The sequence below is a fragment of the Hemitrygon akajei genome, unplaced genomic scaffold, assembly GCF_048418815.1.
Source record: "Hemitrygon akajei unplaced genomic scaffold, sHemAka1.3 Scf000139, whole genome shotgun sequence".
Taxonomy (NCBI): Eukaryota; Metazoa; Chordata; class Chondrichthyes; order Myliobatiformes; family Dasyatidae; genus Hemitrygon; species Hemitrygon akajei.
The window spans coordinates 545,129-566,019 of record NW_027332025.1 but is presented as its reverse complement, the minus strand read 5'-3'; the positions used below and the strand labels follow the sequence as shown (position 1 = coordinate 566,019).

General features: G+C 51.9%; 2 protein-coding genes across 2 annotated transcripts in view; one reads left to right on the top strand and one right to left on the bottom strand.

The window, feature by feature from the left end:
• The window catches only part of LOC140723818 (NACHT, LRR and PYD domains-containing protein 3-like), an 81,006-nt gene extending 78,107 nt beyond the window's left edge, over positions 1-2,899 (top strand). Inside the window, exons 9-14 of the mRNA XM_073038354.1 lie at positions 159-329; positions 485-655; positions 812-982; positions 1,139-1,309; positions 1,465-1,632; positions 1,797-2,899. Coding sequence (XP_072894455.1) covers positions 159-329; positions 485-655; positions 812-982; positions 1,139-1,309; positions 1,465-1,632; positions 1,797-1,884 — 940 coding nt within the window. The 3' untranslated portion in view covers positions 1,885-2,899. The remainder of the gene's footprint in view (positions 1-158; positions 330-484; positions 656-811; positions 983-1,138; positions 1,310-1,464; positions 1,633-1,796) is intronic.
• LOC140723824 (uncharacterized) overlaps positions 1-20,891 on the bottom strand; it is a 746,760-nt gene that overhangs the window by 558,821 nt on the left and 167,048 nt on the right. The window lies entirely within an intron of this gene.

The following is a 20,891-nucleotide window of genomic DNA, read 5'->3' as shown; positions in this document are numbered from 1 at the left end:
TGTAAATCTGTCTTCCTTTTAAACTCTTCTCACTGGCCGACTTGCGCAGTCGTGCTAAAGAAAAAAAAAATCAGTAATTGTGTCACTGATACACACTGGGGATTTGTACCGTCTCCTGTCTCTCCGTGTCCTTCACCCTCACTCTCTCTCATCTCCAGGCTTGACAAAGTCGGTCTCACAGATACTGGTGCCGAGGATCTCACCTCCGCTCTCAGTATAAACCCATCACTGACGGAGCTGGGCCTGAGTGAGAATAAACTGGGAGATTCAGGAGTGAAACTGGTGTCTGCGGCTCTGAGGAACCCAGAGTGTAAAATACACAAACTGCGGTAAGTACCAGACTGTGGGAGATTGTGTTTACAGTCACTGGGTGTCTGACACTGAACATTAATGTGATCAGTAATTGTGTTACTGATAAACACTGGGGATTTGTACCATCTCCTGTCTCTCTGTGTCCTTCACCCTCACTCTCTCTCATCTCCAGGCTGAGGGAGGTTGGTTTCACAGATTCTGGTGCCAAGGATCTCACCTCCGCTCTCAGTACAAACCCATCACTGACGGAGCTGGACCTGAGTGATAATAAACTGGGAGATTCAGGAGTGAAACTGGTGTCTACGGCTCTGAGGAACCCGGAGTGTAAAATACACAAACTGGGGTAAGTATCAGTCTGTTGGAGATTGTGTTTACAGTCACTGGGTGTCTGACACTGAACATTAATGTGATCAGTAATTGTGTTACTGATAAACACTGGGGATTTTGTACCATCTCCTGTCTCTCTGTGTCCTTCACCCTCACTCTCTCTCATCTCCAGGCTGAACAATGTCGGTCTCACAGATTCTGGTGCCGAGGATCTCGCCTCCGCTCTCAGTACAAACCCATCACTGACGGTGCTGGACCTGAATAATAATAAACTGGGAGATTCAGGAGTGAAACTGGTGTCTGCGGCTCTGAGGAACCCAGAGTGTAAAATACAGAAACTGGGGTAAGTATCAGTCTGTTGGAGATTGTGTTTACAGTCACTGGGTGTCTGACACTGAACATTAATGTGATCAGTAATTGTGTTACTGATAAACACTGGGGATTTTGTACCATCTCCTGTCTCTCTGTGTCCTTCACCCTCACTCTCTCTCATCTCCAGGCTGGGGGGTGTTGGTCTTACAGATTCTGGTGCCGAGGATCTCGTCTCCGCTCTCAGTACAAACCTGTCACTGACGGAGCTGGACCTGAGTTATAATAAACTGGGAGATTCAGGAGTGAAACTGGTGTCTGCGGCTCTGAGGAACCTGGAGTGTAAAATACACAAACTGCGGTAAGTACCAGACTGTGGGAGATTGTGTTTACAGTCACTGGGTGTCTGACACTGAACATTAATGTGATCAGTAATTGTGTTACTGATAAACACTGGGGATTTGTACCGTCTCCTGTCTCTCTGTGTCCTTCACCCTCACTCTCTCTCATCTCCAGGCTGAGGAAAGTCGGTCTCACAGATTCTGGTGCCGAGGATCTCGCCTCCGCTCTCAGTACAAACCCATCACTGACATGGCTGAACCTGGGATACAACTCTCTGACAGACCGATCTGTCCCCGCTCTCCGCCGCCTCATACAGACCCTCCCGAGTCTGGAATGGATCGAGTGAGTGTTTGTGTTAATGTTCAATGTGATAAAATATCAGCGATTCAGTGGGTTTTCTGGTGATATTTGTCTGTGAGTGTTGTTGAAACATTAACCCCGGTCCCCTGTTACTGACACTGTTGTGTAATCTGTTTATTTCATCTTTATTCTCGCATCTGTTTCAGGCTGGGGTTGAATCAGTTCAGTGAGACTGGGAGGAAGGAACTGAGATCTCTGCGGGGAGTCAGACCCGGACTGAGAGTGAATCTGTGAACATCAGAATGTGTGAACGTCCTCGCCCTCCCCTTTAACTCCCGCCCTTACCTTTAAATGGCCACGCGCCGTTGCTGATTCCCAACGGTTTTAACGGAACCGGCTCGGGCCTCGCGCTGTGTATCACTCGGAGCGGTCCCGTAGTGACGTGTTTCCGCCTGTTGTCCGGCGGGGCAGCTTCAGCCGGATGTGCGTATTCGAGACTCCCACGTGTCACCCCGGGGAATTACTCAGACAGGAAGAGCCCGGGGTCCGGCGCTCAGTCTGGGACACCAGTATCCCGGGTGGGATTATCCCGGGAGAAAATCCTTTTGCTCCCTTTGCTGAGGACGGTGCATTCGGCAGCCTGGCCGATATAATGATGTTAAATTGACAAATCCCTCGGCAGTGACCCTGGATCTACAGCGATCCCGGTCACGGCCCTGAAGTGTGATTTTATAATCATCGGTTCCCCGATGCAGAGTGACGGTGAGAAACGGGACTGATAATTCAAACCGGTCACTCGTTGTTGCCGGTCAGTTAATTGTGTGTGACTGTGAGTGAGTTGGGAGCAGCTTATTTATTCCCGCACGTCAGCAGCTCACACATTGTTTAATTTACATTTGTAAATTTACTCACACCCGGAACCAGACACAGAGTGAATTTCCCTCCACACCGTCCCATCACACATTTGCAATGCCAAACACACAGTGAAGCTCCGTCTGCACCATTCCATCACTCAATTAATTCCACCCTGCAAAATCTCATTTCAGGGATGTAGCACCATCAATTTGCAGGAGACTCCCAGAACTCCCGGGAGAGGTGGGACGTCTGCAATAGAGTAGCTCCTTCGCAGCCAGCCAGCTCGTTTAAATAACGTTAGCTATGCTAATGAATGAATGACACCTGTTAAACTCACCTCAACAGTGATTTAACCCCCCATGAGCAATAGAAAAGTCACTGTTGAAAACAGTGCAGCGAGCAACACTGTCATTATTCTTGACCCCTATTAGACAGGGGTATACTTCCGTGTAGTCTGTGGTGAAGTACGTTTTATATTTTCTTTTTTTTTTTGAATACTCTGCCATGGCTCGCGCGCTCTCTCTCTCTCCCTCTCTCTCCCCCCCCTCTCCCCCCCCCTCTCCCACCCCCCTCTCCCCCCTCTCCCCCCTCTCCCCCCTCTCCCCCCCCTCTCCCCCCCTCTCCCCCCCTCTCCCCCCCTCTCCCCCCCCCCCCCTCTCAAAAAAATCGATTTCCGGGATATTGTATATAATTTGCGGGCATCAGGGAGCAGCTATCAATATGCCGGAGACTCCCGGAACTTCCGGGAGAGGTGGGATGTGCGACGCTTCACTTGAAATGGCCGCTGGGGAGAGAGTAACGGCTTTGGTAGAAGTGAGCACAAGAGAGGGAGGGACGCGCTGATTTAAAATGGGCGAATCCTTGGTTAATGTGGCCGCCAGGGATGGAGTGAGACACTGACTTACAATGGACACTGTCACACACAGAATCTATGGCGAAGGAACATGCGGTGCCCATGGATAGAATCCCGGGATCGAGTGTGTTATTGATTGTAATAACAGTATTTTAATTTGTGTTTTATATCGTCTTCCATATTGTGTATATGTTTTAATTCTAATGATGTTGTCATTGAATAAACTAATGTATATATCTCAAATATTCACACATACACATATACATGTGGGTTTTGGGGAGGAGGGGTGAGGGTTTTGGGATGAAGAGGAGTGATGGGATGAGGAGTGGACTGATCAGACGGTGAGCGTGGCGAAGTCAGTGACTCAATAGGGGACGGAAAGGTGAGGGGCGAAAGTTCCTGTCACAAACTGGTGGCCGACATGGAGAAGATAAAGACGGGGTGAGGAGGAGTGAAACGACAGGAAGGGAGCGGGAGTGATGGGACGGGGAGGGAGGGGAAGTGATGGGACGGGAGGGAGCGGAGTGATGGGATGGGGAGGGAGGGGAAGTGATGGGTGAAAACCACGAGGGGGCATGGATAGGGTGAATGTGAACAGACTTTTCCCCAGGGTCGGGGAATCTTGAACCAGAGGGCACAGATTTTAAGGATTTAATAGGGGACCTGAGAGGAAACTTTTTCACCCAGCGAGTGATCCGTCTGTGGAAGGATCTGCCAGAGGAAGTGGTCAAGGCAGATACATTAACGACACTCGGACAGGGACACGGATAGGAAAGGTTTAGAGGGATACGGGTGGTCCGTCTGTGGAAGGAGCTGCCGGAGGAAGTGGTCGAGGCAGGTACATTATCGACACTCAGACAGGGACACGGATAGGAAAGGATTAGACGGATACGGGTGGTCCGTCTGTGGAAGGAGCTGCCGGAGGAAGTGGTCGAGGCAGGTACATTAACGACACTCGGACAGGGACACGGATAGGAAAGGTTTAGAGGGATACGGGTGTTCCGTCTGTGGAAGGAGCTGCCGGAGGAAGTGGTCGGGGCAGGTACATTAACGACACTCGGACAGGGACACGGATAGGAAAGGTTTAGATGGATACGGGTGGTCCGTCTGTGGAAGGAGCTGCCGGAGGAAGTGGTCGAGGCAGGTACATTAGCGACACTGGGACAGGGACACGGATAGGAAAGGTTTACAGGGATACGGGTGGTCCGTCTGTGGAAGGAGCTGCCGGAGGGAGTGGTCAAGGCAGGTTCATTAACGACACTCGGACAGGGACACGGATAGGAAAGGTTTAGAGGGATACGGGTGTTCCGTCTGTGGAAGGAGCTGCCGGAGGAAGTGGTCGGGGCAGGTACATTAACGACACTCAGACAGGGACACGGATAGGAAAGGATTAGACGGATACGGGTGGTCCGTCTGTGGAAGGAGCTGCCGGAGGGAGTGGTCGAGGCAGGTACATAAACGACACTCGGACAGGGACACGGATATGAAAGGTTTAGAGGCATACGGGTGGCCCGTCTGTGGAAGGAGCTGCCGGAGGAAGTGGGTCGAGGCAGGTACATTAGCGACACTTGGACAGGAAAGGTTTAGAGGGATACGCGTGGTCCGTCTGTGGAAGGAGCTGCCGGATGAAGTGGTCGAGGCAGGTACATTAACGACACTCGGACAGGGACACGGATAGGAAAGGTTTATAGGGATACGGGTGGTCCGTCCGTGGAAGGAGCTGCCAGAGGAATCGGTCGAGGCAGGTACATTAACGACACTCGGACAGGGACACGGATAGGAAAGGATTAGACGGATACGGGTGGTCCGTCTGTGGAAGGAGCTGCCGGAGGGAGTGGTCGAGGCAGGTACATAAACGACACCACGGATAGGAAAGGTTTAGAGGCATACGGGTGGCCCGTCTGTGGAAGGAGCTGCCGGAGGAAGTGGTCGAGGCAGGTACATTAACGACACTCGGACAGGGACACGGATAAGAAAGGTTTACAGGGCTACGGGTGGTCCGTCTATGGAAGGAGCTGCCGGCGGAAGTGGTCGAGGGAGGGAGGGGGGGAGGAGAGGAGAGAGGGGCGGCTACAACAGTGGGGAGGGAGGGTTCGGAGGAGGCTTGGCGTGGAGTGAGGGAGCGCTACCGTGAGGGGAGCGAGGTAGCGCCGCGGGAGAGGGGGAAGTCCGTTGGTGCGGGGTGGGTGTGTGTGCGGATGAGGGCTGGCTCCCTAGCGTGTGTGTGTGTGTGTTGGGGAGGCGGGCGGAACACTCACCATCCGGCATCCGGTGTAGCAGTACCCGATGCAGGGGAAGATGCGGACGTTCAGCGAGTACAGGATGACGGCGGGGAGTGCAGGCGAGGGCGCAGATCACATTCGCAACCAGGCAGGCGATGGTCTGCCGTAGAGAGAGAGAGAATGAGTGTGGGAGGACAGAACGAAGGATAAATTGAGAAGAGGCAGAGGAGGGGGAGGGAGGAGAGAGAGAGAGAGGGGGGAGAGACAAGGAGCGAGAGAGATAAGTTTGAAAGGGACAGTGGAAGTGACGGGAGGGGGAGACCAACTGAACAGGGAAAGCAGGGAGAGGGGGGAGCGAGGGAGTGTGTGTATGGAAGGGTGCGGGAGGAGGGACACAGAGAGAGAGTGGGAAAGGAATTGAAAAGGGAGGAGAGACGGAGGATCGAGAGTGGGGTGAGAAGGATGCAGAAAGAGTGGGGGAGAGAAATAAGATACAGGGGGAATGAGAGAGAGAGAGAGCCAGAAAGTAGAAAGGAAGAGGAGATAAGAACAGGGAGAGTGAGAGAAATAGGAAGGGAGGTGGGTGGGGGGGGGAGGAGAGAAAGACTTGTTTACTATGGTGAGGGAGGTGGGGTGGGGGGGGGTGAGAAAGACTTGTTTACTATGGTGAGGGAGGTGGGGGGAGGGGTGAGAAAGACTTGTTTACTATGGTGAGGGAGGTGGGGGGAGGGGTGAGAAAGACTTGTTTACTATGGTGAGGGAGCTGGGGGGAGGGGGAGAAAGACTTGTTTACTATGGTGAGGGAGGTGGAGTTATCTGATGGACAATGAATGTTTTTCCCTGCGGCTTGTTTTGAATAGAACACTACAGCACAGTAAAGGCCCTTCAGGCCCTCCATGTTGTGCCGACCCATATAATCCTTAAAATATAGTACTAAACCAACACTACCCCATAACCCTCCATTTTGGACTGTGACTCCTGCCAAATGAGCTTGAATGAGTTGGAGAGCTTTATTTTTACCTCTATATATGCATAATCTTGCTAACTCTGGATTTACTTTCTTACTATATTTGGAAGTTACGATTAAAATAGTGACTTGTTAACAGCAACACCGGGCTCCGGCTGTATTCTGTTCCATTCACAGGGTCGTGTTTACGTGACAAAATGTAGAGGGGCGAGTGAGAGAGAGAGAGAGAGAGAGAGAGAGAGAGAAGGTGGAAACAGAACGGGAGGGAGAGGGGGTGGAAAAGGTGAAGCGGGAGAGGCGGAAAGAGAGAGAGGTTGGAAAGGAAGAGGGAGAGATAGAGAGGGAGGGGAGCTAGGGAGGTGGAATGGGAGAAGGGGCAGACAGAGAGATAGAAAGAGGAAGAAAGAAAATAGAGGAGAGAGAGAGAGAGAAGCGAGGAGATGGACAGAGAGAGGGACAGTGGTAAGGGAGAAGTGGGAGCGGGTTGGTAGTCCCAGAGATGGAAGGAAAGTAGAAAAGAGATGGGGGAGTGACACGGAGATTGAAAATGGAGGAGAGGAGGGGAGGATCAGAGGGAGAGAAGGGGAACGTGAGAGGGCGAAGAGAGGTGTGGACAGAGGGAGAGGGTGTAGAGAAGAGATGAAGAAATCGGGAGAGATGGAGAGCAGGGAAAGGGAGAGGAAAAGAGAGAGAAGAAGAGGGGGAAGAGAAATGTGAGAGACACGGTGATGGGGTATAAAGAGGGAGAAGAGAGAGTCAGGGTGGGGGAAGGAGGAGAGCGAGAATAGAGGGAGAGAGAGAAGGGGAAGGAGAGAAGGGGGAAGGAGAGAGAAGGGGTGAGGAGACAGGGGGAGGAGAGAGGGTGAGGAGACAGAGAGAAGGAGGAGGGGAGAGGGAGAAAGAGGGAGGCAGGGGATAAGAGAGAGGGGTGGAGTGAGAGTGGGAAGAAGAGAGAGGGAAATGGCTGAAGGGGAGAGAGAAGGGCAAAGAGAGAAAGAGAGAGGGGTTAGAAGGGGAGGGGGGGGAAGGATACGGAGGCAGAGAACTGCAAACTCACCGTGGATTTGTTTGGAGACTTGTGATCAGCCTTGATTAACATCCCGGCCACTGTGGACTGAATAAACCGTGTCAGGCGATCAATTCTGAGCAGGTGCAACTCCCTCCTCCCGCCCTCCTCACCGCCCCGCTCCCCTTCTTTTCGCTCAGCCCTCCCTCTCATCGCCCGTCGCCTCCCCCTCCGCCCCTCTCCCTCGTGGTCGCCTCCCTCCTCGCTGACCCGGCCCTGCCCGCGGGGGGGGGGGGGGGGGCGCACTCACAATGACCCCCTTCCACCAGGGAGTGCCGACCAGTATGGCGTAAGCCAGCTGCCAGCGGGCGACGAACAGGATCAGCAGACCCAGCAGAGCACTCGAGATCCCCGAGGCCACTCTGCCCGAACTGCGGAGGAAAGAGAGGGGGAAGGGGTGCGAAGAAGTGGACGGAGGGGGGGGTGAGGAGTGGGGGGGGGGGTTGAAGGAGAGGTGGTGAAAATGGGGGAGAGAGGTTGAGGGGGAAGGGAGTGGCGGAAGGGAAAGCGGACGGAGATGAGGGAGGGAAAGAGGAGTATGAGGGGACGGGGAGGGCGGTAGGGAGTTGGGGGAGAGAGAGATGAAGCGGGAAAGAGGGGGTGTGGGTGAGAGGGAGATAGTGGAGCGAGGGCAAGTAGGTGCAGGGACGGGGAATGAGTGGGGGACAGAGAGAGACAGGGAGTTAGAGGGGGCAGGGTGCGAGTGTGAGGGGGTGAGAGCGGGGGAGAGACAGAAACAAAGAGAACAGGCGGTGAACAGGTCGTTCAGCTGCAAAGTAGTGGCGAACGGTGGGGAATGTCGAGGGACGGGGGGACCTCGGGGTACGAGGGTGGGACACGGACTGTGAACGGTGGGGAGTGTCGAGGGACGGGGGGACCTCGGGGTACGAGGGTAGGACAAAGACCGTGAACAGTGGGGAGTGTCAAGAGACGAGGTGACCTCGGCGTACGAGGGTAGGACACGGACCGTGAACGGTGGGGAGTGTCGAGGGACGGGGCGATCTCGGCGTACGAGGGTGTGACGCGCACCGTGAACGGTTGGGGGTTTTCGAGGCACGGGGCGACCTTGGGGTACGAGGGGAGGGACACGCACCGTGAACGGTGGGGAGTGTCGAGGGACGGGGGGACCTCGGCGTAAGAGGGTAGGACATAGATAGTGAAGGGTGGGGACAGTCCCTTCCCTAGACACCAGCCCACCCCCCCCCCCACATATCGGCACGACTCCGCGGCGGATCCCTCGGCCGCCTCCTCCTCGAGGCCGGGATCACGTAGGTCCCCGGCGGGAGCTGCGCGCTGGCGTAGTACGACGGGAATCCCGGGATCTGGCACAGCGGCTCCGTCACCAGGAACGTTGTGTCCGCCTTCGCCGGGATCGGCATCATGGGGAGAGGCTGGGGGAGGGGTACGAAAGGAGAAGATGGTCTTTGTCGTTAAACCCCTCCCTCAATCCATCTTCCTGCGTCATAGACCATATAACGTCGCACTAGAACAGGCCATTCGGCCCACAATGTCGTACCATCGAAGCTGAAATTCAAATCAAAAACAACACCAATCCCTTCACCTTCCTCATCTCCACGTACCTCCCCAAACGTCTCTTAAAAGCCCCTAATGTATTTGCCTCTACCGGCAGATCAGGCATCCACCACTCTCTGAGTAAAAAAAATACTTACCCCTCACATCCACCCCCCCCCCCGTCACGTTCATTGCCTGCCCTCTGGTATGAGACATGTCAACCCTATGGAACAGATACCCCCTGTCCACTCTATCTATGCCTCTCATAATCCGGTAAACTGCTCTCAGATCTCCCCTCAGCCTCCAGCGAAAACAACCCACGTTTATCCAGCCTCTCGTGACAGCACATGCCCTCTAAACCAGGCAGCGTCCTGGGGAATCTCTTCTGCCCCCTCTCCAAAGCCTCGACATCCTTCCCGTACTGGGACGACCAGAACTGTCCACAATTCTCCAGGTGTAGCCTGACCAGAGTTTAATTAAGTTGCAACATCACCCGCTGACTCTTGAACACAAAGCCTTGACTAACAAAAGCGAGCGTCCCGTAAGCCTCCTTAGCCGCCTCATCGACCTGCGTGGCCGCTTTCAAGGAGCTGTGAACCTGGATCGCACGATCCCTCTGCTCAGCGACGCTGTTAAATATCTTACCATGAACACAGTACTTTCCACTGTAGGAAACATCCTCTCCACATCCACTCTATCTGTGTCCTCTGGTCCTAGACACCCCCTCTATAGGAAACATCCTCTCCACATCCACTCTATCTGTGTCCTCTGGTCCCAGACACCCCCACTGTAGGAAACATCCTCTCAACATCAACTCTATCCGTGTCTTCTGGTCCTAGACTGTCCCTCTATAGGAAACATCCTCTTCACATCCACTCTATCTGTGTCCTCTGGTCCTAGAGACCCCCCTCTATAGGAAACATCCTCTCCACATCCACTCTATCTGTGTCCTCTGGTCCCAGACACCCCCACTGTAGGAAACATCCTCTCAACATCAACTCTATCTGTGTCCTCTGGTCCTAGACTGTCCCTCTATAGGAAACATCCTCTTCACATCCACTCTATCTGTGTCCTCCACCCCCCCCCCCCCCCCACACCACGACCACCTCTTTCTTCTAACTTGCGGGTTCAGGCCCGGAGCCGCCAGTTGCTCCTCATACGTTAACCCTTTCAATCCCTGCATCATTCTCGTGAACCTCCTCTGGACCCCCCTCCAACCTGGTGGCATGAGCATCTATTCCTCCTGCCGGTTAATTGCCTACTTCCTCTCCTTCACCACTCCTCTTTCCTGTTTCCCGCCTCTCACCTTGTCTTCTTACCTGCCCGTTACCTCTCCGTGGTGCTCCTCCACTTTCTGTTCTTCCTTGCTCTTCTGTCCTCTCATATCAGATCCCCCCCAGCCCTTTATCTCTTTCACCAATCAAATCACCCCTTTTCTCCAGCCCTTGTACCTCTTTCACCAGATTAGACGATAGACAGTAGGTGCAGGAGTACGCCATTCGGTCCTTCTAGCCAGCACTGCCATTCACAGTGATCATGGCTAATTATACACAATCTGTACCCTGTTCATGCCTTCATCCCCATATCCCTTGACCCCGCTATCTACCTAACTCTCTATTGAAAGTATCCAGAGACTTGTCCTCCACTGCCTTCTGGGGCAGAGCATTCCACATATCCACTACTCTCTGGGTGAAAAAAAGTTTTTCCGCACCTCAGTTCTAAATGGCCTACCCCTTATTCTTAAACTGTGGCCTCTAGTTCTGGACTCACCCATCAGCGGGAACATTCTTCCTGCCTCCAGCATGTCCAATCTCTTAATAATCTTATTCCCCTCTAACCATCTCCTTCATCTCGTTCACCAATCCGATCACCCCCTTCTCCAGCCCTGTTTCTCTTTCACCAATCAGATCATCGCTTCTCCAGACCTTTATCTCTTTCACCAATCAGATTCCCCCTTAACCATCTCCTTCATCACTTTCACCAATCAGACTCCCTCCTTCTCTGGCCCTTTATCTCTTTCACCAATCAGATTCCCCGTTCGCCAGCCCCTGTATCTCTTTCACCAATCAATCTCCCAGCTCTTTATTTCACCCTCTCCCGGGTTCACCAATCACCTGCCAGTTCTTCCTCACCTCACCCCCACAGCTTCTGACTCTGAAAGCTCCCTCCCCACGCAGTCCCGATGTAAGTTCTCGGCCCCCAAAACATCGACGGTCTCCTCTTTCCCAGAGATGCTCCCTGGCCTGCTGAGTCCCTGCGGCGTTTTGACTGCGTGTTTCTTTGGATTTCCAACATGTCTGTGTCTGGGTTTCCCGTGTCAGTGATCAACACCCTTGCCTTATATTCTAGTGCTCTGGAAATGAACGTTCACATCCCATTTGCCTTTACCGACACCGACTCAACCCTGCGAGTTAATCTTTAGGGGATCCGGCACGAGACCCTCCGCACCTCCGATTTCTGTATTTCCCCTCCACTGGGAGAGGAACGTGGGACAATTTTTAACCCATTCCAACAGCAACAGGGCGGGTTCGTCGACTATAGCTCAGCGTTCAACACCATCCTGATGGAGAAGTTGCAGAACCTGGGCCTCTGTACCTCCCTCTGCAATTGGATCCTCGACTTCCTAACCGGAAGACCACAATCTGTGTGGATCGGTGATAACATCTCCTCCTCGCTGTCGATCAACACTGGCGCACCTCAGGGGTGTGTGCTTAGCCCCACTGCTCTACTCTCTCTATACCCTTGAGTGTGCGGCTAGGCAGAGCTCAAATACCATCTACAAATTTGCTGATGATATTGTTGGTAGAATCTCAGGTGGTGACGAGAGGGCGTACAGGAGTGAGATAGGCCAACTAGTGGAGTGGTGCCGCAGCAACAACCTGGCACTCAATGTCAGTAAGATGAAAGAGCTGATTGTGGACTTCAGGAAGGGTAAGATGAAGGAACACATACCAATCCTCATGGAGGGATCAGAAGTGGAGAGAGTGAGCAGCTTCAACTTCCTGGCTGTCAAGATCTCTGAGGATCTAACCTGGTCGCAACGTATCGATGTAGTTATAAAGAAGGCAAGACAGCGGCCATACTTTATTAAGAGTTTGAAGAGATTTGGCATGTCAACAAATACGCTCAAAAGCTTCTTTAGAGCATTCTGACAGGCTGCATCACTGTCTGGGGTGGAGGGGCCACTGCACAGGACCGAAAGAGGCTGCAGAGGGTTGTAAATTTAGCCAGCTCCATCTTGAGTACTGACCTACAAAGTAACCAGGACATCTTCAGGCAGCGGTGTCTCGGAAAGGCAGCGTCTAATATTAAGATTATCCAGCGCTCAGGGCATGCCCTCTTCTCACTGTCACCAGCAGGTAGGAGGTACAGGAGCCTGAAGGCACACACTGAACGATTCAGGAACAGCTTCTTCCCCTCCGCCGTCCGATTCCTAAATGGACATTGAGTCCTTGGACAAAATCTCACTTTAAAAAAAAATATACTGTGGCGACCCACTTTCTGCGCAGGCGAACCGGCTCACAAATAGCCAGCGCGCGAGGGGAGACTTTGGTTATGCACCCCCGACGTCATTCCGCCCGGAGAGGGCGGGCGCTAGGGATTGAAATCCCAGCGCCGCGAAGTTTGAATAGACTCGTCTCGAAACGACTTACCGACTGCGTGTCGTTATTTCTAGCTCTGTATGTAGTACATCGCTACAATATAGTATTTCTGGATTTTTGCACGATATTAATCTATTCAATATACGTATACTGGAATTGAATTATTTATTATTATTATTTTTTTCCTTCTATTTTGAACTATAGCTGCTAAGTTAACATGCCGGTGATAATAAACCTGAATCTGATTCAGCCAGAGGGAGAGAGTGAACACGGGCGGCAGTCCCGGCCTTGGCCAGCAGAAGTCGACGCTGCGCCGTGCGGGGCGCTTGGAAATCAGTCTGGGCCTTTCATCCGTCTACCGAGATGCAAGACCAGACAATTCCTCACGCTGTCGTGCATCTGCCCTAATCCCTCATCTGCCCATCTCGCTTCAGGAAGGGGAACAGAGGCAAGGAAAAGAGTATCCCCGACCGGAATGGTGGGGAGAGCCACTGCACAGGAACGGGGAAAAGCCGAAGGGAGCTGCCAATCCCAGCCCACTCCATCAGGCGGCGACACTCTCCCCAACGCCCGTGACATCGTCCAAAGATGATACCGTATCTCAAAGTGCTGGCGTCCGTCATTAAGGACCCTCATCTCCCGGGACATTCCCTCTTCTCACTGCTACCGTCACGGAGGAGGTACAGGAGCCTGAAGGCACACACTCAACGATTCAGGAACAGCTTCTGCCCCTCCGCCGTCCGATTTCTGAACCCGTGTACAGATTCTTGCTCGTATTTTCGCACCGCTAATCTAACCATTCTCAACTTCCGCAAATTTTACTTCAACGGAGTGACGGAGATGGGGACGATGAGGGAGTCAGGGGGAGGGAAGCGGAGAGTGCGAAGTGACGAAGGAGTGTGGGGAGAGGGAGAAGAGTGGGATTTGAGGGAGATGGGGTCAGGGGGATAGAGAGGAAGAGGAGGACAGGGAGAGGGAGGGGAGAGTTGGAAATGAGTAAACAGTGGGGGAAGACGGAGGAGGTGGGATTTGAGGGAGATGGGCTCAGTGGGATTGGGAGGAAGAGGGGATGGGGTGAGGGGGATAGGGAGGAAGAGGAAGACAGGAAGAGGGGAGAGTCGGAAATGAGGAAGCAGTTGGGGAAGACGGCGGGAGATTGCATGAGGGGGGTTGGAGGAAGAGGAGGCCAGGGACAGGGAGGGGAGAGTTGGAAATGAGTGAGTGGAGTGAAGAGGGAGGAAGTGGAATTTAAGGGACCTGGGTGAAGCGATAGACAGGAAGAGGCGGACAGAGATGGAGCGGAGAGTCGGAAATGAGTGAGTGGAGTGAAGAGCTCCATCTTGGGCACTAGCCTACAAAGTACCCAGGACATATTCAGGGAGCGGTGTCTCAGAAAGGCAGCGTCCATTAATAAGGTCCCCCAACACCCAGGGCATCCCTCTTCTCACTGTAACCGTCAGGGAGGAGGTACAGGAGGCTGAATGCACACACTCAGTGATTCAGGAACAGCTTCTTCCCCTCTGCCATCCGATTCCGAAATGGACATTGAGCCTTGGACACTGCCTCACTTTTAATAATATATAGTATTTCTGTTTTTTTGTAGGATTTTAATCTATTCGATAGACGTATACTGGAATTGAATTACTTATTTAATATTATTAATTTTTTCTTCTATATTGAACTGTTGCTGTTAAGTTAACATGCCGGTAATAATAAACCTGATTCTGATTCTGCCAGAGGGAGCGTGTGAACACGGGCGGCAGTCCCAGCCTTGGCTAGCAGAGGTCGGCGCTACGCCGTGTATTTTTACCGGGCGGGGCGGGGCGCTTGGAAATCAGTCTGGGTTTTCATCCGTCTACCGAGCTGCAAGACCAGACAATTCCTCACGCTGTCGTGCACCTGCCCTAATCCCTCATCTGCCCATCTCGCTTCAGGAAGGGGAACACAGGCAAGGAGGAGAGTTGTAGACATGCAAAATGCTCTGCCGCAGAATGCGGTGCAGGCCAAGTCCGTGGGTGCATTTAAGGCGGGGGTTTGACCGCCTCCCGATCGGTCAGGGCATCAAAGGATGTGGCGAGAAGGCAGGTGCGTGCGGTTGAGTGCGATCCGGGACTCGATGGTGATCGATGCTGACCCATCGATCGATCACCAGTGAGCAGTTTGCAGGTTCCGAAGATCTATCCCGGGCCCGGCACGCCGATGCAGTGACAAAGAAGGCCTTTTAAGAGACTCCTGGATAGGTACATGGAGCTCAGAAAAACAAGAGGGCGATGGGTAATCCCAGGCAATCTCTAAAGTAAGGACATGTTCGACACAGTATTGTGGGCCGAACGGCCTGTATTGTGCTGCAGGCTGCCTGTGTTTCTGAGGCCCGGCAGCGGCGCGGCTGGGATTCTGAGGGACCACAGGGAACACCGCCAGAGAACATCGGACAGCACAACACAGGAACGGGCCATTCGGCCCCTCAATGGTGTGCCGTATCAGAGAAGACAATCCAGCCTCTAAACCGGGCAGCACCCCGGTGAATCTCTTCGGCGCCCTTTCCGGAGCCTCGGCGTCCTTCCCGTAGCGGGGCGACCATTGCTAACCCAGATGTGGCAGGTCGCGACATAACCTGCCGACTTCACCACTCAAGAGCCTCGATGGCGTTCCATGAGCCAAGCACGTTTCTACAGATGTCCAGGGGAGGGAGCTCTAATCGGGTGGCATCTCCCTCCGGGACGGGAGGGGGCGCCACTGCACAGGATCGGGAAAAAACCGCAGGGAGCTGCAATCCCAGCCCGCTCCACCTGGAGGCGCCAGCCTCCCCAGCGCCCGGGACATCGTCCAAAGCTGATACCGTATCTCAAAGAGCTGGCGTCCGTCATTAAGGAGCCCCATCTCTCGGGACATGCCCTCCTCTCACTGCTACCGTCAGGGAGGAGGTACAGGAGCCTGAAGGCACACACTCAACGATTCGGGAACAGCTTCTTCCCCTCCGCCGTCCGATTTCTGAATGGACTCTCAACTCATGGACACGGCCTCGCTTTTTTTTTGTACCGCTAATTTAATTCTGAATTTCCATATGTTTTACTTCAATGGAGTGACGGAGATAGGGAGACTCAGGGATTCAGGGGGAGGGAAGGGGAGATTGTGAAGTGTGTAAAGAGTGGGAGAAGAGGGAGGGGTGAGGGGGATAGGGAGGAAGAGAGGGACAAGGCGAGGGAGAGCAGAGTCGGTAATGAATGAGTAGAGTGGAGGGAGGAGGTGAGATTTCAGGGAGATGGGTGAGGAGGATACAGAGAAAGAGGAGAACAGGGAGAGGAGTCGGAAATGAGTGAGCGGAGTGAAGAGCTCCATCTTGGGTACTAGCCTACAAAGTACCCAGGACATCTTCAGGGAGCAGTGTCTCAGAAAGGCAGCGTCCATTATTAAGGACTTCCAGCACCCAGGGCATGCCCTTTTCTCACTGATACCATCAGGTAGGAAGACCAGAAGCCTGAAAGCACACACTCAGCGATTCAGGAACAGCTTCTTCCCCACTGCCATCCGATTCCTAAATGGACATTGAGCCCATGGGCACTACCTCACTTTTACCTCACAAGAGGTTGGCGAGGCCGCACATGGAATACACGGCACTGGGACAGGGACACGGATAGGAAAGGTTTAGAGGGATACGGGTGGTCCGTCTGTGGAAGGAGCTGCCGGAGGAAGTGGTCGAGGCAGGTACATTAACGGCACTCGGACAGGGACACGGATAGGAAAAGATTAGAGCATATATGTCAAACTCAGGCCCTCGGGCCAAATCCGGCCCGCGGTGGAATTATCTTTGGCCCGTGAGATAATATCTAATTACTATTAAAGCTGGCCCCAGTAATCGAAGCGCCTATGGCGTATGATATGGCTAATGCTGAGTTTATTCAGGTAGCAGGTTTTTCAGGGCTTTTAGTGTTTATTCGGCAGCTTGCTCTGCAGTCCTTCTTCATAAGAAACGGAATTTGTAAAGTGAAACACTTTGTAGTTATAGCAGAGACTGAGAGACATGAGAGCAGGCTGAAAAAACGGAGGCAACGAAAGCTGCGTTCGCACGCGTCCGATTGATCCGGCCCGCATGAAGCTGCATTTTGCTCAATCCGGCCCGTGACCTAAAATGAGTTTGACACCCCTGGATTAGAGGGATACGGGTGGTCCGTCTGTGGAAGGAGCTGCCGGAGGAAGTGGTCGGGGCAGGTACATTAACGACACTCGGACAGGGACACGGATAGGAAAGGTTTAGAGGGATACGGGTGGTCCGTCTGTGGAATGAGCTGCCGGAGGAAGCGGTCGAGGCAGGTAGGTACATTAACGACACTCGGACAGGGACACGGATAGGAAAGGTTTAGAGGGATACGGGTGGTCCGTCTGTGGAAGGAGCTGCCGGAGGAAGTGGTCGGGGGCAGGTACATTAACGACACTCGGACAGGGACACGGATAGGAAAGGTTTAGAGGGATACGGGTGGTCCGTCTGTGGAAGGAGCTGCCGGAGGAAGTGGTCGGGGCAGGTACATTAACGACACTCGGACAGGGACACGGATAGGAAAGGTTTAGATGGATATGGGTGGTCCGTCTGTGGAAGGAGCTGCCGGAGGAAGTGGTCGGGGCAGGTACATTAACGACACTCGGACAGGGACACGGATAGGGAAAGGTTTAGAGGGATACGGGTGGTCCGTCTGTGGAAGGAGCTGCCGGAGGAAGTGGTCGGGGCAGGTACATTAACGACACTCGGACAGGGACACGGATAGGAAAGGTTTAGAGGGATACGGGTGGTCCGTCTCTGGAACGAGCTGCCGGAGGAGGTGGTCGAGGGAGCGGATGGAGAGGAGGGAGTGATTGTGGGAGGACAGAGCGAGGGATAATTTGAGAAGAAGCGGGGGGCGGGGAGGTGGAACAGGGAGAGAATGAGGAAGGGCCAAGAAACAAGGAACGAGGGAGATAAGTTTGAAAGGGACCGTGGAAGTGACCGGGGGGGGGGGGGGTGGAGACCAACTGAACAGGGAAAGCAGCGAGAGGGGGTTTGAGGGAGTGTGTGTGTGGAAACGGTGCGGGAGGAGGGACAGAGAGAGAGAGAGAGCGTGGGAGACGAATTGAAAAGGAGAAGAGAGGGAGGATCGAGAGAGGGTGAGAGACAGAGAGGGATGCAGAAAGAGAGTGGGGGAGAGAGATAAGAGACGGGGCGGGGGGATGGAGAGAGAGAGGGAGGGGGGGGGGGGGAGAGAGAGAGCCAGAAAGTCGAAAGGAAGAGGAGATAGGAACAGGGAGAGAGAGATAGAAATTGGAAGGGAGCTGGGGGGAGGGGGAGAAAGACTTGTTTACTATGGTGAGGGAGGTGGAGTTATGTGATGGACAATGAATGTTTTTCCCTGCGGCTTGTTTTGAATAGAATACTACAGCACAGTACAGGCCCTTCAGCCCTCCATGTTGTGCCGACCCATATAATCCTTATAAAAAGTACTAATCCCAAACTAGCCTCGTAACCCTCCATTTTTCAATTTCTTTCATTTTTCAATCTTTTTATTGATCTTCAAATAAAGAATATACAAATCGGAGAAGTTTAGCAAACAGATAATATAAAAGACATATAAACAGCAATAAAATCAGAACGTATATACTGTCAAAATCAGAAAGGTAAAATGTTACGCTGTTAAATATACAACGGCCAAAAGAAAATTACAACTCCTCATAACAATCATTAAAAAATTGGAAATTTTATTTGATAAAGGGGGAAGAAAGAACCCCGCTAACTAAATTAAAACAAAAAAAAAAGAAAAAGAAAAAGAAAGATTGGGCAGTGCAATTGAGGATAAAATTTTTAAAAAGTGAGAGAGAGAGAGAAAAAAACACCCTTCCAGTCATCTCCGAACATTTGTGGATAAGGATGTTCCCAAAAGAGAATAAAGAAACTTTAATTAATTAATTAATTAATTAATTAAATCATTAAATCCATTTTTCTTACATCCGTGTGCCTGTCCAAGAGACTCGTAAATACCCCTAATGTTTTAGCCTTCACCACCATCCCTGGCAAGTCATTCCAGCCACTCACAACCCTCTGTGTAAAAACAAAATGTCCCGGATATCTCCCCTAAACTGCCCTCCCTTAATTTTGTACCTATGCCCTCTGGTGTTTGCTATTGGTCCCTTGGGAAACAGGTACTGACTATCCACCCTATCTATGCCTCATAATCTTGTAGACCTCTATGAAGACCCCTCTCATTCTTCTACGCTCCAAAGAGAAAAGACCCAGCTCTGCTAACCTTGCTTCATATGACTTGCTCTCCAAACCAGGCAACATCCTGGTCAATCTCCTCTGCACCCTCTCCATAGCTTCCACATCCTTCCTATAATGAGGTGACCAGAATTGAACACAATACTCTAAGTGCGGTCTCACCAGAGATTTGTATGGTTGCAATATACAAGGACACAGTCAGAGTCGAGATGGTTTCGGTCAATGAAAGACACCAGTGCGTGGCTTTGTTGGTTTAAACTTTCAGGAGTTTAAAAGGGGTAAGTGGAGATCGATGCAGAGTGTTGAAAAATGACTCTCACAAGCGCTGCAGCTAGAAGAAGTTTGCGGAGAGTAGAGGAAGGTTTGAAAAAGAGAAAACCTAGTGACAAAGAGATGTCTGTTTGGACTCTCCCTCCAAGTCGCCCGTGAGGGGTGAGTTCGATTCCGTTCGAATACGGAAGTGTGATTGTCAGACCGTTAATCCACAGGAGTGGCTTCTCTGCTGAGGGGGAAGCCATTGTGAATACCACTTGCGTGTTTGCCCTTGTCTGGGCGAGATAGTTCACTGAAGAAGGGAAAATTATTGTTGGAGTTACTTCATACGTCGCGGAACTGGATCAATGGCTGACACAGTGTGGGAACTACCGGTGTGTTTAACCCCTCACTGGGTCAGTCGCTTTAGCACCTGAAGACGGTACACTTAGTGAAGTCAACATTTGTTCACCTGAATGATTCGGAGAGCAACGCGAAGATCAGCGACACCTGTCTATTCGGATTACAAATACCTCTCTCTCTCATCTCAGTTCTGTGGAGTGAACGGAACTTTCTTACGTACCATCATAAGACTGTAATTCCTGCCACCTGAACTTGAATGAGATTGAGAACTTTATTTATACCTCTATATATGCATAACATTGCTAACTCTTGGGCTACATACACACTAGACCGTATAATTTTGAAAACAATAGGCGTCCATACTCTGCGTTTTTGAAAATATCTCTATCCACACTGAAACGGAGATTTCGGCCTAGCTCCTCCTGCTGCGCATGCGCCGGAAACATCTACCGAAAACAAGCGACATGTTTGGTGTCGAATCTCGCTGTAGAAGTTCGGGTTTGTGTAGTTACAGACTAGAAAAACTTAAAACGACGGACAACCGTTGGCACACGCGCAGGAGAACTTAAAACTTGGAAAAAAAAACAAATACTGGAGCACCTTTCTCACTATTGCCCATAAAATTCACATCACCAGCTTTCATCTCATCACTAATTTTTAGAACACCGTCTAACACAAATGACTGAGAATCCTAACTTTTCACTGGTGCCATGGTTAACCGCTTACTCACTGAAACAAGTCCATCTGACCCAAAAGGACTGCATTCCTTTTTAACCAAATCAGACACCTCGGACCTCTTCTGAGTTTTAACACAAGGTTCAGTACCCTGTGAATCCACAGGTACTTCAACAACCTGAACACAGGCAAACTGGATATCTGCCTCTTCTAGGCTTTCAATACGTCCCAGTCTCAAATTCCAAGTTCCCCTTATCCTTCCAGCTACTCTCTGGGAAACTCTCATCCGGTGTAAACTCAACCTTGCGGGTTAAAACAACCTCGTCTGCTAACCCAGCAGACTCCTTCAAGATAGCGGCATCCTTTTCATCTCGGAATGCCCTTACATCATCGGGAACACACTTCCTAAATTCCTCAACTACAAACAGCTTTATCAAGCTGTATAAATCATCAGTGTCCATCACTGGACCTTCCAACTGCCACATCTTCCTCTTGAATTGTCTCTGTCCTTCCCTTTCTGCAGCCTCTAACTTAATTCCCTCTAGCCTCATCTCTTCCAGACACAACTGGATCTCTAGAGGAATCATTTCTACCTCCTTCTCAATAAAATACTTCGTAGAAATATGGTGCGCCACTATTATCATTCGAAGTTCCACCTTCATCATACCTGTCTGTGCCTTAAGTTGCAACTTC